At 41.0% G+C, this 17,863-nt stretch overlaps 1 protein-coding gene across 16 annotated transcripts in view; it reads right to left on the bottom strand.

Moving 5' to 3' along the window:
* PEAK1 (pseudopodium enriched atypical kinase 1) overlaps positions 1–17,863 on the bottom strand; it is a 339,625-nt gene that overhangs the window by 71,840 nt on the left and 249,922 nt on the right. For all 16 annotated transcript variants that reach the window (XM_027570662.2, XM_027570660.2, XM_027570657.2 and 13 more), the window contains one exon: positions 4,804–8,075. In XM_027570662.2, the coding sequence (XP_027426463.1) occupies positions 4,804–7,961 (3,158 nt within the window). In that variant the 5' untranslated portion in view covers positions 7,962–8,075. The remainder of the gene's footprint in view (positions 1–4,803; positions 8,076–17,863) is intronic.

Raw genomic sequence — 17,863 nt, 5'->3', positions numbered from 1 at the left:
AGTGTAAGTCTCTTAAAGGTTACTTGCAATGTGGAATCTGAAACTGTATCAATAAACATTTTGGACTCAGTTGCATTAAAATCTATCTGTCCAACTTGCAGTTTCAATGGATCTTTTACTTATGTATAATTTTGTAATATTGTGCATTGGGTCATTTGCAAATTACCAGTTCACTGAGTTATGCCAATCTTCTAAATGTTGACACATTATATATTTAAAAATCTTTTTATGCAAATACCACCACTACCAAACTCATCAGAAAAATCTCTAAGTATTAGAAAGTTGTCAAGGTCATGGTAACAGATATAAGTTTCTAAAATTCTTATTTTTATTTGAAGGCCTGAACTTTTTATCATTGACTACAAATACTGTCAGTTGTTTTCCTTGAAGTAATAGGCTTACAATGTTCATTCTTAAGAAAGTATCTTACAAGCACTCAAGTCTGAATAGCCACAGTGGCTGCCACTTGTTCTTTCAAGGTAGTCCATGAAAAAGGTAGCTAGGGGACACCCGGGTGGCTCATTCAGGTCAGCATCTGCCTTTGGCTCAGGTCATGATCCCAGGGTCCTGGGATTGAGTCCCACATTGGGCTCCCTGCTCAGAGGGGAGTTGGCTTCTCCCTCTGCCTGCACCTCCCCCTGCTTGTGCTTTTTCTCTCTCTCTGACAAATAAATAAGTAAAATCTTAAAAAAAAAAAAAAAAGAAAGAAAAAGAAAAAGGTGGCTAGTTCAGCTTTGTAACTCAAACTATTTTTCCTTGCAATAACCACCACACTTTGGTATGCAACAGAAATAAGCTATGTATACTTCCCATTTCATCACATGGAATTTTTAAACGGACACAGTCTCAACGGCTGACATTTAATAAAATTTACTACTTCACCAAGGACATGCTTAAGTGAAACTGTTTTTTTTTTTTCAACTATTTGTACACTATTATGCCATGGCTTTGACTTGTGTTAAGGTATAAGTAGTTTTGCCTACTATTGTTTTTGTACCATCAGCACAAATGTCAATGCAGTGAAAAGCATCATGTCTTATTATGAAAACGGTGACTTCTGCATGATCACTATTTGACCTTGCCTTGACCATGTTTGAAGAACCACGAGTCATTGTCCTTTTCCAGCCACCTGTCTGGACTCTGTTTGCTATCGTCTTTTCTGTGACTCTGCACATGTTGTTCCTTTAGCCTACAATATCTTTCCCAAGCAGCGGGAAAAATCCTATCTGTCTTTTAAGATTTGGTTTGTATTTCATTTCTGAGAAGTCTCTTTTAAGCTGATCTAGTCGTTGTCTTTTATGCTTCTGTACCACTACCCACATACATTGTTTTAGCATTTATTACATGGAAGGCAGAGGGGCTACTGACATCTTAAAGCACCCAACCTGTGCCAGACCCTGTGCAAAGTCTCTTACATATTCTCCCTTTATATCCTCAAACTAACTCCATGTGATAAGTGTCATTACAATCACTGTCCACTGAAGGACCGGACAAATAGCCGAAGTGAAGTCAAACCTAAACCTGTTATTTCAGCAGCGTGATGATCTTTCCCCCATCTGTCCCTATGGCCCATATACGGCACAGTTAAGATACTCATTTTCGTCACCTGAAAAGTCCAATAAATGAACTTAATAACAATCTAATCTCGGGGCACCTGGGTAGCTCAGTCATTAAGTGTCTGCCTTTGGCTCAGGTCATGATCCCAGGGTCCTGGGATTGAGCCCTGCATTGGGCTGGGCTCCCTGCTCAGCGGGGAGACTGCTTCTCCCTCTCCCACTCCCCCTGCTTGTGTTCCCTCTCTCGCTGTGTCTCTCTCTGCACCCCCCCCAAAAAAAAACCCTTAAAAAACAACAACAACAATCTAATCCCATAATAAAAGTCTCTACAAAGTCCTTATCTTTTAGGGTCTGACCTCAGTTGAGTATTTTTCAATTCTTAAAGTTTGGATTTGGAATCTTCATTACTTATTGAAAAACTTGAATTTTCATTTCTTCCAGCAGTGCGTTGCCAGCCGTGGGATGGTAATTTAATGATTACACTGCCATCAAGCTGGAAACACAAATGTTGACATTTGACAGTAACATTTTTCCCTTTCAAAGCTGTTTCAAGTAAATATCAATGGTGTATCCAAGTAAATTAAGTAATTATTGAAAAAGCAAATGATGTATATTTTTCAATGAGTATCATGCTTATTTTAAAACTTTCCAAAAAGTTAAAAAAAAAACTATTTAAAACCTCTTTTTCTCCTCAGTCTGAGACAATTATGAAATGTGACAATTCTAGTGTGTCTCTAAGAAAAGCTTAATACCTCAAAAATGCTTAACTTAGACTACAGCACATTAGCATTAGATCCTGAATGGTAGTGAGATCAGTGGCTCCCCAAGTGTAGCCCCAGGGCCAGCAGCTGCAGCACCACCTGGGGGCTTGTTAGAAGTGCAAACTACCAGGGCCCGCACCACCTCAGACAACCACATCAAAAACTTTGGGGGTGGGGCTCGGCAATCTGCTTTAACAGCCCTCAAGTTACTAGGATGCAGGGTTAAATCTGAAACCAATGGGGCAAACCAACTGCATTGTTTGGATTTTTTTTAAAGATTTACTTATTTGAAAAGAGAGAAAGAGAGCACACGTGGGGGGCGGGTAGGAATAGAGGTAGAGGGGGAAGGGAAGCAGACTCCCCACTGAGTCTGCAGCCCACCTTGGGGTTAATCTCAGGACCTGAGATCATGACCTGAGCCAAAACCAAGAGTTGGGCGCTTAACTGACTGAGCTACCCAGGTACCCCTCATGGAGTTACTTATTAAGAACTGATGAATTTTGGAAGATATGACTGGCTCATGTACAAGCAAATCTGTGAAAATATAAGCTGTATAGTTAAGGGGTCTGCCATGCCAAGGGCCTGGGCTGCTCTCAAGCCCACATACAGTGGCATGCAGCCAAAGTAGAGAATTTCATTCTTTAGAAGAGGCCAAATCATTTTGCTTGGCTCTTCCTTCCAGGATGCGGGTAAACACACCACAGCCATACTTAATGAGGAGTGAAGCCATTTATTGATCTGCAAAAACTATCTGACATAAGTAAGTCCAACCCTGTGCAGTTTAAATTGCTTTTTTCCTAAATAAAACAGTAACCTGCAATACATGTGTTTTATTACTCCTGGAGTCTGATATTCTATCATCCACTTTCAACTGCCAATGACAAGACTACTCTTTCCAGGAATATATCACCACTATTCTACTTGCTCTGCTATTATACGGATTTAAGGAAAACAGGAACTTGCTAGCATTTTGACAACTATTTTGGGGTTATGTAAAAATCTTATTTTCGTAAAGAATATATATATAAAACTTCTTAACATTTTGCTAGAAAAAGTGAAGGCATTAAGTGTTCACTTAATTTTTATTTATACTGTTCTAACAGAAACCTGGTGAGAGGATCTGCCCTATCATAAGAGTTTGCTGTCTTTACCAAAGAAAAGGCCAGGCCTGGTAGAGAAGGCTTCCTGTAAGTAAGAAGGAGGCAGATTTAGAATCAAATCAAAGAAATATTCAGGGCATATCTTTGTTTAAAAATAAAAAGTACTGGGCACCTGACTGGCTCAGTCGGTACAGCATGTGACACTTGATCTTGGGGTTGTGAGTTCGAGCCCCATGTTGGGTGTAGAGGTTACTTAAAAATAAAATCTTAAAAAAAAAAGTACAGGGGATATAAGGAAATCATCCCATTTGTTACAGACTTGGGATAATAGTTCTTGTTTTTATTGGCGGTTTGTTAATTTTGCTTACAATACAAATGAGAAACAAAAAACCTTAAGCTTCCTAAACATAAATGTTTATGTGAATGATTACAAGTGAAAATATAAAAATCTCCTTTGCTCTTGTGTTTGTAATGCAACACTGTAGGAAGAATACAAGCTTTAGAGTCAGACAGACCAAGTTTGAATTCTGGCTCTGACATGATGAGCTACGTGAATCTGCTTAATTCTTAACTTCTCTCATCTTCGGTTCCCTCATCTGAAGAATACAAACGATTTGTAGGGCTGCTATAAGGATGGGAGATAGATCCCGGGAATGCACTTTACACCGGGTAGGTGATCACGAAGAGTCATTTAATAATGAAAGGAAATGGCCAGCTAGAGAACTGAGTGGGTGTGGGTGGGTGTGCATTGGCCGGCTGTCCTCAGGATTCTGCTACTGGCTGGGTCTCAATCTCACTTCTCCTCTAGCACCCATGTGTTAGATAACTATCGACTGCTGGACCCTGTCTCCACCGCAGCCCCCCCACCCCCATTTTCCACCATATTTGGAAAGAAGACAGAGACAGCAATAAAAACCCAAATATTCCCTCAAAACAAAGTAACACATATAGAGCTAACGCCTCGGTGAAAACCAAAACGAATCACTTAAGGAACTTTATTCTATCTACAGTGAGGGTAAGAAGAGTACCACCATTTATTCATTTGATCCTGTTTCTTCCTCACACTATCATAGCATTTCCAAGCAACGTATTATTTATTGCTATTAAGGTATTACGGATTTGCTTTTCTATGTTCAAGCCCCTTTGCATTCACCAGAATGCAGCAGGCTACTTTAGCTAAAGCTCCAGGGCCATAAACCTTGTTTGGTACAATAAGATCACTTTAATAATACTCTAATCTTGGAATGCAGTTACAAAGATAGATGATGGCCACTGAGTGCTACTTATAAACAGAAATGGCTCTTATGTTATCTTAAAGATGTAAAAACCTTAGCACCTAAAAATGTGTTAAAAAATTCCCATACTCTGCCATTCTATTTTACATACCTGAAAATTTTTTTAGGAACCTGTGATGGAGAAGAATGACTCCTTTTCTTCTTCTCTGAGTCCAGCAGTAACCCATCCTCTGTGCCGTCCTTCTCTCTGACTGCTGCCTGGTCTGCTCTGGCCTTCTGATCCACACTGAGCTGGCTTTGGGTGGGATCACACCTGTACATAAAGACGATGGCTGGCTTCTCACTGGACTCTCCTTTTGCCTCCGTGAACCAGTGATGGCGCTGGACTGGAGGAGGCGGCAGCATGTGGATGACTGTGCCATCCAGGCCCACCAGTTTCCCCTTCTCTCGGTCTTTCTCTTTGTCATCCTCCTCATCTGTTTTCCGGCGGCGGAAGAAGCTTTTAAATGATATCCAGCGTTTAGGTTTTGCATCAGCGGCCCGCCTACTGCCTTCAGAGTGCAAAACCGATTCAGCTTCCGTTGACCTGGTGGGACTGGTTGGCTTGGTCCAGTTGGTGAAATGCCTCTGCAGAAGGTTGCTTGCATGATAAGGGGAGGAAGTAGAACGAGGTGGGGGAAAGGGAGGTGGTGGCTCACTCTGGGGGTTAGCCACGAATTTGGAGAGAGGGGTCGTGCCTGGCTTTGCGAGTGGATCTTTCCGTACTTTGACAGTAGGGCTTTCTGTGGCCTGAGGGGTTTCGGCTTCACCACTGGGCTGAGATGTGAAGAGAGATTTGGGTCGGACTGGTGTACTCTTAGGTGTACTCTTAGCAGCATCGGCATCTGGAGGAACTGCATACAGCTCTTCCACACTGCATGCTTTTGGGCCAGACTGGGGCATTTCTGGAGGAGACTGTGGCGGGTGGATGGAAGCCACAATCTGAGAAAGCACTGTGCTCGCTTTCTCCCTGGTGCTGCTGCCGTTGCTCACCATCTGAGATGCCTGAGGGCCTTCTGTTTTGGCCACAGGTTCTTGAGTGGTTCTCTGGATCTTTGTTGGGGAGCTGTGGCTAGAACTATAGCTTTTCTGCGGTGAAGACTGACCTCTGTTAAGACAGCTGTTAAACTCCTGAACCTTCTGAGCCACTGAGCCCCTTTTACGCTCTGTGCTGTTGGAAAACCCTTTGGCTTGGAGACATTCAGCAGGTTTGCCAGTGGTGTTATCAGATGCTTTGCTTTCAGTTTCGATTTCTTCATAAGTATGGCTTATTATACTTGTGGTTTTTTCCTTCACTGAGAGTTCTCCACTTGTTCCGAGAAAACTTTTGTAAATGGCTAGATTGTCATATGCATTTGGATTGATGACAATGGGGACTTTGATGGCATTTTTGGAACTCCGAGCATAAGTCGGCTCGTCATGAATGATAATTGGAAAAGGTGGCATACCAGCATTGTTATAACTATTAAATTTTATCTCGGACAAATTGGGTGACTTCACGGGGATAGTTTTAGAGGAAATATTTGTAGTTGTTGGTGAAGTAGGTGCTGATTTGTGACAGTTTTTCCTCGGAGGGATATTTGGCCCAGTCCCACCGCTAATCAATTCCACCTTGGGTACCTTTTGTCGTGGGCTGGTACTGGAAGTCCATACTTCCTGGTATCGTATTGCACTGGAGTTTTGGAAATGGGCACTTATTTGTCCTGATGTCAGTGTGGGTGATGTGAGTGCGGGCGATGTCACCGGAGAGTTTGGAGTAGAAGATGAGATTTTTGTCTTGGGGCTGTTAACAGGGCCCTCGAGGTGCTCACTGGCCATGGCTGCCGACACGTCCACAATAGTATATGGCTTGCACAACGGCTGTTCCAGATTGACAACTCGGTAAGGCTTTGCTTGCTCTTCTACAGGGACGAGGTTTATGGTCACTGCTTGCCCAGCGATATCAGTAGAGGCTTTACTTTCATGCTTTTCAGTCTGTACAGCAATCTTGCCATCCTTCTCTTCTAATCGGAGAGCAAGGACTGCTTTGTGTGTTTCTGGAACTTTTATTGAGCTTTTAGGTGCCTGTGAGGAGTCCTTTTCCTGATTATTACCAGAGAGATTTTCACAATTGGGCTCCCTTTCCTTGATGTCCTTAGAATCTCCCGGGTTACCAGGAGATATTCCCCCATTACAGATCTTCTGGGATAAACTACTGGCTGTCTCAGAACGTGATTCTTCTGTTAAAGAAGAACCTGGTGACGTAGAGTCAGATGACGCCATGCTCTGAATGCTTCCTGGTCCACAGGAGGCTGCAGAGTTTTCTTCATAGCCATTCAGGATTTCATCATAGCTGTCATCATAGTCTACAGCACAGATTCTCTGCAGAGACTTATTTCGCAGGGGGACCGTATTCCATTTTTTGTCCACAAAGAATCGAACAGGAGACAAAGTATTTGCCCTGAAGTTAGCAAAGCGGGGTTGCCCTCTCATGCGAATCTCCATGGCCAAGAGCTCTTCATCACTCTCATCCCAGCTCTCATGCTCCTCCACCATGTTACTGAAAAGTACATCTTCTTCACTCTCCTCACCACTAGAGAACTCTGGGTAACAGAACCGGCCCCCTTCATTACTGATCACTTCTGTGCTCCCACTCAGAATCACATGCTTGCCTTGAGTGTCCTTTATCCCGCCCATCATGCAGCTTGGTGGAAGCTTTCTTTCCAGTGATCTTTTATAGCAATCATTTATTCTTCCTAAGAACATTTCTCTGGAGTTTGTTTCACTTCCTCTTACCTGAGGGGTGGTATCCAAGCCTGCTATCTCCTTTAACACATCAGTTAGTCCATTATTGTTATTTGATATCTTCTTGGCACTATCATTATTGCCATAAGGCTTAGGAACATGGCTAAATCCTTCAATGTCATCTTCATTATTGTTATTAAGTGGTTTCTGATTCAAGGCCGTCCTGTTTCGGTTCCATCCTATGACGACAGGTTTGTTCTCACAGTGTTCTTGGATACTAAGTTCACCACATACACTTTGCCCATCTGCCACCATCATAGTGGGCTTCACAGCTATAGTGGGTTTTTTAGCCACAGGAGGACGGAAATTTCCAGTGTTCCTCATGCGGTGGTTGTTACTGTGATTGGCATTCGTTTTCACATTGCCATGGGTGATGGGTGCCTTCTCAGGGTCTGGGGGAAGCTGGTGCAAGCTTTTAGGTTTGAAGCAGTTCTTGCATTCACCAGGTTTCCAAACGTGTTCAGTAAAGGTGTTACAAGCAGACATTTTTAAAAAAGGACCTTCACAGACAATGCTTCCCTTTCAGTGCATGGTAAAACTTTCATCCATCAGTCTTCACCTCCCCTAGGCATCACAGCAGCTCTTGTAAGTATGATCAATCTGTGGGGGGTGGAAAAGAAAATCTAAATGGAAAAGGCACTATAAGGCATATCATGATGACTTAACAACAACTGGCTCCACTCCTCAACTTTTCCTTATATTAAAAAATTGAGGGAGAAACTAATTTGGGCACTTTTTGAACTCCCTTTAGCCAAGCAGCATTTTGGAAAGTTTGTTTTGCAGCCGTAATTTTGTACCCCCTCATTGAACTATATATAATCTTTCCCTTGATGTCTATGTGGCAATGATACTGTGACCTTGCCCTCTGGGAGTGACTCCGAAACTGCTCTTTTTAATATCTACCAACCTGTATGACACTTCTTAGTCCACTGAAGGTTCTTCTTCTTCTACCTACCTTTTTGATATGGGGTATCTCATAGACTCCTCAATCTCGATGCATTCAAAATGAATCCTTTGGCTAAACCCTTTTCTCAACTCTGGGAAACTTTTCTACTCTGACCAGCCCTCCCCTCTACTCCCCAGGCCACCTCCTTCCTCTGCCTTTACCCTACTTCAGTTATTGTCACTATCCTCTACTTACATAGCTAAGCTCAATTACTGACACCTCTTCCCTCACTTCTAACTCCGTATCTAACTCCTTAAATTAGTCTTGCCAATTTGATCTATTACACTTCATTGGAACTCTTTCTTGCCATTACCGGCCCCCGCAAGTAGTTCAGAGACTCACCATCCTTTGCCTAGATTCCTGCAATAGGCTAATTAACGGTCTTCATGCCTGCAGTCTCAGCCCATTCCAATCCAATCTCTTTACATTTGCTACTCAAAGTGTGGTCCTCAGACAAGAAATATCAGCCTCGTTTGGGACCTTGTTAGAAATGCAGTATCTCAGGTACAACCCTAGATCTACTGGATCAGAATTCATATTTAATGAGATTCTCAGGCGATTCTATTGTTCTCTGTACTACTATCAAATTTTTCCTTTCTAAAATGCTAATATGATCAACTTACTACCTAGCTTAACTATTCTGTGGCTCAATCTTACCTAATGCACTGACTCCCAAATGTCAGTGTGCAGACTAGGGGTTGCCAGCTAAATAAGAACCGCTCAGGGAAGCACCCTAGACCCACCTAGTCAATCTCCGAGGGAAGAGTCTAGGAATCTGATTTTTTAATAAGTTCTCCAGGTTTGTTTTTTTTTTTAACAAGTTCTATGTGCATTAAGGTGTTGGAACCTCTGAGTTACAGGATGGGATATAAGCCCCTTAGGTTTTCATGATATGGTCCTTGCCTCCCTTCTAGCCTTATGTCTTAACAATCAACTAGTCTTACACTGTAAATCCCACTGGGCTACTTGTTTCTCCTTGGTACTATCAAAGCCACTTAGACATAACCTCCATGAAGAAGCACTTTCATTTTTAATTGTCTCCCCACAAATTTCTGAGCTTCTTCAAGGTCTGGGCTATATCTTATTCATCTCAATATGTCTAGCATAAGGAGCTGAATAAATACTGGTTGACTAAATGTGCTGGTTTATTTAAAAAAACGAATCTTATGACTTTCTCTTTTGTCTTAGGCACACAGCTGCAGACTTTCCCACAGAACATCACTACAGTGTTACATTTCTAATTTGGATATTATAATAAAGTTGGCAGTGGGCATGTACATGTAAGAACTATTTTAATGGCTGAAGAGTTTAACTTTATTCATGTACAAGGACAGCAACAGGATCCTTGGTTTGGTCAGAAATGCAGTCTTTTTGCTGAGCTTCAGCACATGTATAAAGAAGAAAGAATATTTTCTTTAGCTCACAGGTGTGCATGCATACACCTGCACACACAGAGCTAAGTCCCTTGTGAATAATATTCATAAAGTACTCTGCCTCAGTGGAAGAAGTACAGACTTAAAGATCAAAGTGTTCCACACAAGAGAGCACAACAACCTGGCCAAAACCTAAGTCCATTCTTTGCTGGAGATCATCAAATGCTTCTTTTCAACATGGTTAAAATATATTTTTCAAGTGTTTGTTTGAAAACATTTATTTAGTCTTTCTGATATTCTAAAAGCTATTCCTTAGTTGATAAAACCATTTCCTGCTAGTCTGAGATTGGAACGTTTTGAGCAAGGGGAAGAAAGGCATAAAATTAGGTTGAAAGGGAGAGCAGGGTCCAAATCATGCAGGGCCATTTAGGCTTTTAAAGATTACAGGGTTTATCCAAAGAGGAGTGGGAAGCCACTGAAGGGTTTTAAATAGGGGAAACAACATGATCCAATTTGCATTTTAAAAAGACAGCTTTAACCAAAAAAACATGCAATACTTAGGTATAAATCTAATAAAATATGTGCAAAATCTACAATCTCTATGCAGAAAACTATAAAACACTGATAAAAAGGTATCAAAGACTTAAACAAATGGAGATACCAAGATCTCTCAGTATTCTTAAAGTGTCAATCTCTCCCAGATTGCTCTGTAGATTCAACATAATTCTAACAAAATCCAAGCAGGATTTTTTTTTGTAGAAATCAACAAGCTAATTCTAAAATGTATTCAGAAAGGCAAAGGAACTAGAATAGCCAAAGCAATTTCAAAAAAGAACAAAGTTGGAGGATGCCCCCCTTACCTGACTTCAAGACTTAGCATAAAGCTACAGTAATCCTGACAAGAGGGTATTGGCAAAGGACAGAAACATAAATGGGGGACGTGGAGCAAGCAAATACCAGCCTGGAGGCTGAATCTAGCCTGTCCCCTGTTTTTATATGTCCCAAAGCTAAGGATGCTTTTAAAAATTTTAAGTGATGACGAAATTCAAAAGAATGGTATTTGGTGACAAGTGAAAATTATATGGAATTCCAAATAGAGTGCCCATAAATAAAGCTCTACTGGAACATAGCCAGGCTCATTTGTCTCCATATTGTCTGTGGTGGCTTTGTGCTACGATGCAGAGCTGAGTGGTTCGGACAGACTGCATGTGGTGGCACACGCATCACTTCCCAGTGCTATTCAAGCACTGAGCAGACCAGCATTTCTACTGCTACAGGTATCACCCATGTGAAAAGACATTTTTCAAAGATAAAAATATGGCAAATTTCACATTAATAAATGAATTTTATAATAAAGTCTGAGAGGAAGCACTAACTTAGCAACCTAGTTAAGCAAAATATTATCCCTCTCCCAAAAAAGAGTTCCATTCTTTGGATTAGTAGAACTGCATTTCAGAAAACTGTACTCAATTATTACATTTTGAATTTTGTTTGAAAACTTCATGGAAATTTGTTTTCTCTTATTATACAAGTACTTACACAATACCTTCAATTTTGCCTTTTGGCCTGCAAAACCTAAAATATTTACTATCTAGTTCTTTACAGAAAAAGTCTGCTGATCTCTGATATAGATCAAAACAGACACAGAACAGAATAGAATCCAGAAATAGGACAATACAAATATAGGCAACTGATACTTGCCTACAGCAGTGAGTATCCAACAAATGTGCTAGAACAAATGGATATCCATAGGCAACAAAGTAAAACTCAATTCATACCTCACACCTCGTACACAAAAATTAACTCAAAATGGATCAGAGATCTAAGTATAAAGTGTAAAGCTATAGTACTTTTAGGAGGAAAAAACAGGAGAAAATCTTTGTGAACTTGAGTTAGTCCAAGTTCTCAAATACAACACAAAAAGCACAATCCATTAAAAAAATGACAATTTGGATTTTATCAAAATTAAAAATGTTTGCTCTGTCAAAGATACTGATAAGAGAATGAAAAGACAACCTACAGATGAGACTTTTTTGCAAAGTACGTATCTGACAAAGGACTTTGTATCCAGAATATATGAAGAACTTCCAAAATTCAATAAAAATAAAACAAATCTTATAAAAAATAGGCAAAAGGTTTGAGCAGACACTTCACCAAAGGTATATGGATTGCATATAAACATGTGAAAGATGCTAAATATCCTTAGCATTACAGAAGGCACATTAGAACTGCAATGAGCTACCTCTATGCATCCACCAGAATGGTTAAAATGAAAACAAACAGGAAAACTGATACTAGGGAAGATGTGGTACAACAGAAATTCCTAAGGTGCTGGTGGGAATGCAGATGGCACAACCACTTTGGAAAACAGATTGGCAGTTTCTTATAAAGTTAAACGTAAGCCCACAGGACCCAGCAGGCTCACCTCTTGGTATTTACCCAAGACAAATGAAAAGTTATGTTTACACTAAAGCATGTACACAAAGGTTTATAGGCAAAAACTGGAACAATTCAAATGTTGTGTGGTGGTGGCTAGATGACTACATGTATTTGTCAGAATTCATAGAATTCTACACTAAAAAGAGATTTATTACTGTATATAAATCAAACCTTAATACATCTGACTCAAAAATAAAAGACAGCTCTGGCTGCTGTATGGAGAATAAACTGGGGAGAACAGGACAGGAAGCCAGGAGACTGTCCAAAGGGCTGCTGTGGGCAAAATAAGGTGTGATGAGCATCTGAATTAGAATGTGGCATCAGGGAAGGAAGAGAAACGTAGATGCACGAATGACTAGATTCTGGAGAGAGTAATAGATGTTGAGATTTTGGGGTTATGTATTTAAATGATTTGTGGGGTCATTTACTGAGATAGACAATGTTGGAGGAGGTGTAACTTTTAGGGAATAGGTTAGCATATAATAGAGGAAGCAGTTGAATTCAGAAGTCTGGAATACAGAAAGGAATTCTGCTGTTCTTGTCTGTTTGGGAATTACTGTAGGAATATCTAGGCTAAAAAGAAACCAGAGTGAGCTAGGAGGTGGTCTTGGTGGGTAAACCAGGGAGAAGAGAAGAACCCCTACAGAAAACTCAAAAAAAACAGTCATAACGGTGATGATACAGAAGCCAGATGAGGAGATTTCATTAAGGGGGGAGAAGCCAACTATTTCAAATGCTGCTGACAGTTAATGAGGAATGAGGACCTAAATGTGCCCACTGGACTTGACAACATGGGCTCATTGGTGACTTTAGCTTTAACTAATGTGGTGTAGCAGTGGGGATGGAAAGGAGACTGTGGTCAGCTGCAGAGTGAGAAGATAGAGTGAGTAATTGTAGGTAACTTTTTTTTTAAATTTTATTATGTTATGTTAATCACCATACATTACATCATTAGTTTTTGATGTAGATAACTTTTTGAAGTTTAGGTGGGAAGTGGAAGAAAGAGCCAGGTAGAAGTGGGGGTGGAGGTGGTGTTGTTGTCCAGAAAGGATTTCCTTAGTTTAAGATGACAAAAATGAGATCACGATGAATATTAATATTGGAGAAAGACACAGAAGAGTGTGAGGCTGAAGAGACAGGAAAAAGGTAGATAATCCCAAACCCAAGAATGTTAAAACTGGGCAGGCTCCATTTAAATCTTTCTGTTTTATGGCTGAGGAAAGCTGAAGGCCCCCCAAAAGGCTACAGGTGAACGACAAAAGATCTGAGAAAGAACTGAGACTCAAGGCTACAGCAACCTACCATATGTTTTGTTTTAAATTATTTTTTCTTTTGTTACATGAGATTTTTTCTTTTGTTATATATGCTCACTGTGAAAAATCAGAAAAGCGTAAAAGAAAATAGAAATCACATGTAATCCTATTACTTGGAAGTAACTTCTATCAATAGTTTGGGGCAGTTCATGTCAGTCACCAAGAATTTTTTTTAAAAAGACATTCCCTGTCTACTTAGCACTATGGCATTAAATATAAAAGAATAAGGCATCCTGGCCTAATAGCTTGTTAACTAAAAGTTAAATCCACCACTGATCAGAGAGAGATTCAATTTTCTCTTTTAAAGTAGTACAGTATATTTTCTTTTTCCAGGCCTAGTAGATAAATAGTCAAAATAATTCCCCATGTTGAGCGCTAGTAAGTTAATTCAGTCAAGAGATGGCTGTTGATTAGCAGCTATCACATTATCAACAGGACAGACAAATGGGATTCACCAGGAACACAATTAGCTTATGTCAGTGCTGTGTGCAACAGAAAGCCATCACTAAAATGGAGACTTTGGATTTGACAGTCCTTTACAAAGTCTGTGTACATCTGTATTCATGCTGCTGTGAAAACCAAGAGACGAAGCAAGCAAACACCTTCAGCAAGCACCAGATGGAGCTGCTGTCTAAGCCACAAAGCCTTAACTATGAGGGCTTCATTTGTCAACACTAATTATGTTTGGAGACAAAGATGTGCACTTAAAGACACTGTCAAAACGATTTTAACTTGTAACAGGCTCTTAGAAAGAGAAGCTCTACCAGATTAGATGTAGCTCCATCCAAGGAGCAATTCTTGGGCTTTCCTGCCTTTGTGAAATAACTTCAATGGCACTCAGTAACTAGCAGCTTTGCCTGCTCAACACTATACCCCTACGTTGGGAAACTCGAGTCGCCAAAGTTATGCTTGAGAAATAAAATAGGTGCCTCCTGAGGCACGTAAGGAAATATGACAGTCTAGCCTGGTGTCTTCTATTTATTTGCCAAGACAGGTCTGATATGGAGTTCCCCAATGGAGTGTTTGATAAGAAAAACCCCTTTGCTTCCATATTCCTTACAATCTCAAAGCAAACCCTACAGATGGAGTGGTCGATGAGAGAGCTGAAAGGCTGAAGCTGCCCGTAGAAGCTAACGGAGATTCCATGATCTAAAATCCGATTTCGTATTTGACAGTTTTCAAGGCCAAAGCCCTTCAGGCTACAGATGAAGCTACTGAAGAGTAGCCTATTTCACTTCAAGTCATGACAGCTTTTTAAGAACCTATTACTGTTTTTCACTCTCTTTACTGCTATACAATGACAATAATTAGTTTGCTTCAAGTCCAACAGTTTCAAGCAGATTTGATACAAAAAACTAAATCCACACTGGATTTCAATCTTGGAATAAACAGGCCTACAAACAGAGCTGGAGCTCCTCAAGCCGGATGTAATTTCCAAGTCAGTGAAGGGGGGAGACTGTGTAGGTGGTATATTAAATACCACATATAGAGCATTTCCTAAAGGCACCCAAGGAGAATCTGTTAATAATAAAGGAGGATGGGGAATGCACTGCTAAACTCCTTCCCCAATCCTATGACTCCCGGAGGCCATTATCTTTCTTCATAAAGTCTGTCACATTGCCATAGAGACAGAGTCAAGAATCCTCAGTGCTGTACATGGGCTTTCAGGACACTTGCAGTGAGGAACTATCGCCTATATGTCATCCCACACGTTAGTCCATCTCCAGGATACGAGGGTAAAATTTACAAGTCCAGGTTCTCATTAGGCTGTTGTAATGGAACATGTGGGTTACTTATATAAAAAAGGAAAGGAAAATGTGACAAATATCCCCACGTCATTGTTCCCAACCTTTCCTTCTTCCATGGTGAAAAATGCTGACCCGATACCTTAAGCAGCTGCCAAATCCTTCAGTATACGACTAAAAGGGTGGAGAGAGGAAGTGAAAGCAAAGCTGCAGGAAGGCTTTGTAGGAGATAAAACATAGCTTTAATTTGGAACACGAATGGAAATTCCATGAGTAAAAGGAACCTTCCTAATTTGAGATCTAACCCCCTCCCCACCCCTTTGTAGAAAAAAAAATCACAGTTTTTTGCTATCACAACAGTAGGCAAGATCTTAAGACAAGGTTCTCCTGTTTAAAGAAGAAAGCAAAGTAAAACCTGCTTAATTTGGAAAACTTAACTAAAGCTCTGTTGCAAGGAGGAAGCCCATCCACTTCCAATTATTCTAACAGCAAGCTTTTTCTAACCATTTACTGGTTCCTGTCACATGGTAGCCATCTCCGGACAAGAGCCTTGCATCAGCAAATGCACCACTGTGAAGTGCCACTGCTTAGCTCCCAACTCATTTTTTAAGCTCAAACTCTTTGATGAACCAGTTAAATAATAATAATTACCGTTATAAGATTATAAGTTCCAAAATGTACACTAAACCGACCTCAGACCCCCTACTTAAGAAGGTATATATCAGAGAGGAGGTTAAAATGTTATCTAATAATAGCCAAGGACTCCACAGTGTTTTGCAGTTTTATTCTGTTCATAAGCTGCTCCCTCTGCTTGGAATGTATTTCCTCTAATGCTGTTTCATTTGGCAAAACTATTTATCCTTTAAGACCCAGTTCAAATTTTACCTGTGTGATGAAGCTTTACCTGACTTCCTAAGTACCATGTTGTATGGTAGTTATCTAAGTCCCTAGAAGGCAAGGCTGTGTCTTTTTCACTTCTATATCTCTTGGATTGCTTAGAATATACTAGATACTAAATAAATGCTTGCTGAATGATAATAATTTTAGCTAGCATTTACTACGAAGTGCCAGGTACCACTTGAAGCAGTTTACGTACGAAAACTCTTGATTCTCCTAAAAAACGTACGATGGGAAATACTATCATGAGCTTCATTGTACTAACGAAGAAACTGAGACTTGCCCGGGGTCACACAGTTAGTAAGCGACAGTCAGGATGGATGAATGGGTGAATGAATGCATGTATGCATAAACAGTAGCTCTCTGGGGCATCTGGAGGCTGCTTTAGACATAAGCTCGGTGGTACCTAAAAGGCAGTCCACTCAGCAGCAGCACTGCCCACCACAGTGGAATTCTGCCTTGAGCAAAGAAGCGTCAGAAGTAGGCACACCCACATGGTCCCAGCTCAGCTCTGAGGTGGGTAAGGTCCATGTGCTTACAGCAAAGCAAGCTAGGAGTAAACCAACAGGCATATACAATTAGCTACGGCTGCCCCAAAGTTGTGCTTTTTGTGCTTCAGGGTGAATATTTTGAGGCAAATTAAGCATGGTCTCTCAGGAGCCACACCAATTAGCAGGGCTTCTGAAGTATCTTATTGAGAGTAAACGGTGAGATGCTGCTAGAAGTTGCCTTGCTGTGTTCTTCCTCTCCACAGACCGCAATCACAGAGCCAACTGTCAAGTGAAGAAAGCTGGACTCTAGGCTAACTGAGATGTGAAAAAATAGGTGATTTCTGGTATCGAACAAGGGAATAAAGGGGCACCTGGCTGGCTCAGTGAGTAGAGCATGCACCTCTTGATCTCAGGGTTATAAGCTCAAGCCCCATGTTGGGTGTAGAGATTACTTAAAAAAAAAATAAAATCCTTAAAACAAAACAAGGGAATAGGAAACAGGGGGCAAGAGGACAGTGCAAGATTCAAAGGTAAGAAAAAGAAGAGAAAGTGGAAGTTTTTGATGTAGTGTCCTATGATTCACTGTTTGTGTATAACACCCAGTGCTCCATTCAGTACATGCGCTCTGTAATACCCATCACCGGGCTAACCCATCCCCCCACCCCCTCCCCTCTAGAACCCTCAGTTTGTTTCTCAGAGTCCATTGTCTCTCATGGTTCATCTTCCCCACCAAAGTAACGTAGACCAGAAAGGAACATAAACAATATACAGTAACAGTCACCTTACAGGCAATACAATGGCACTAAATTCATATCTTTCAATAGTTACTCTGAATGTAAATGAGCTAAATGCCCCAATCAAAAGACACAGGGTGAGGGCAGAGCAAGATGGCGGAGGAGTAGGAGAACTGGATTTCGTCTGGTCCCAGGAATTCAGCTGAATAGGGATCAAACCATTCTGAACACCTACGAACTCAACAGGAGATCGAAGAAGAGAGTAGCAACAACTCTCTGAACAGAGAAACGACCACTTACTGGAAGGTAGGACGTGCGGAGAAGTGAATCCCAGGCGATTCGGGAGGATAGGCGGCGGGGGAGGGGGACTTTGTCGGCCACTTCTAGCACGTGCTAGAGCCATGGAGCACAAAATCGGACCTTTTAGAAGTCGGCTCCGCTGAGGGACGT

Source organism: Zalophus californianus, chromosome 6, assembly GCF_009762305.2.
Source record: "Zalophus californianus isolate mZalCal1 chromosome 6, mZalCal1.pri.v2, whole genome shotgun sequence".
NCBI lineage: Eukaryota > Metazoa > Chordata > Mammalia > Carnivora > Otariidae > Zalophus > Zalophus californianus.
The sequence above is the reverse complement of the archived record's forward strand: the minus strand, read 5'-3'. Positions and strand labels throughout refer to the sequence as shown.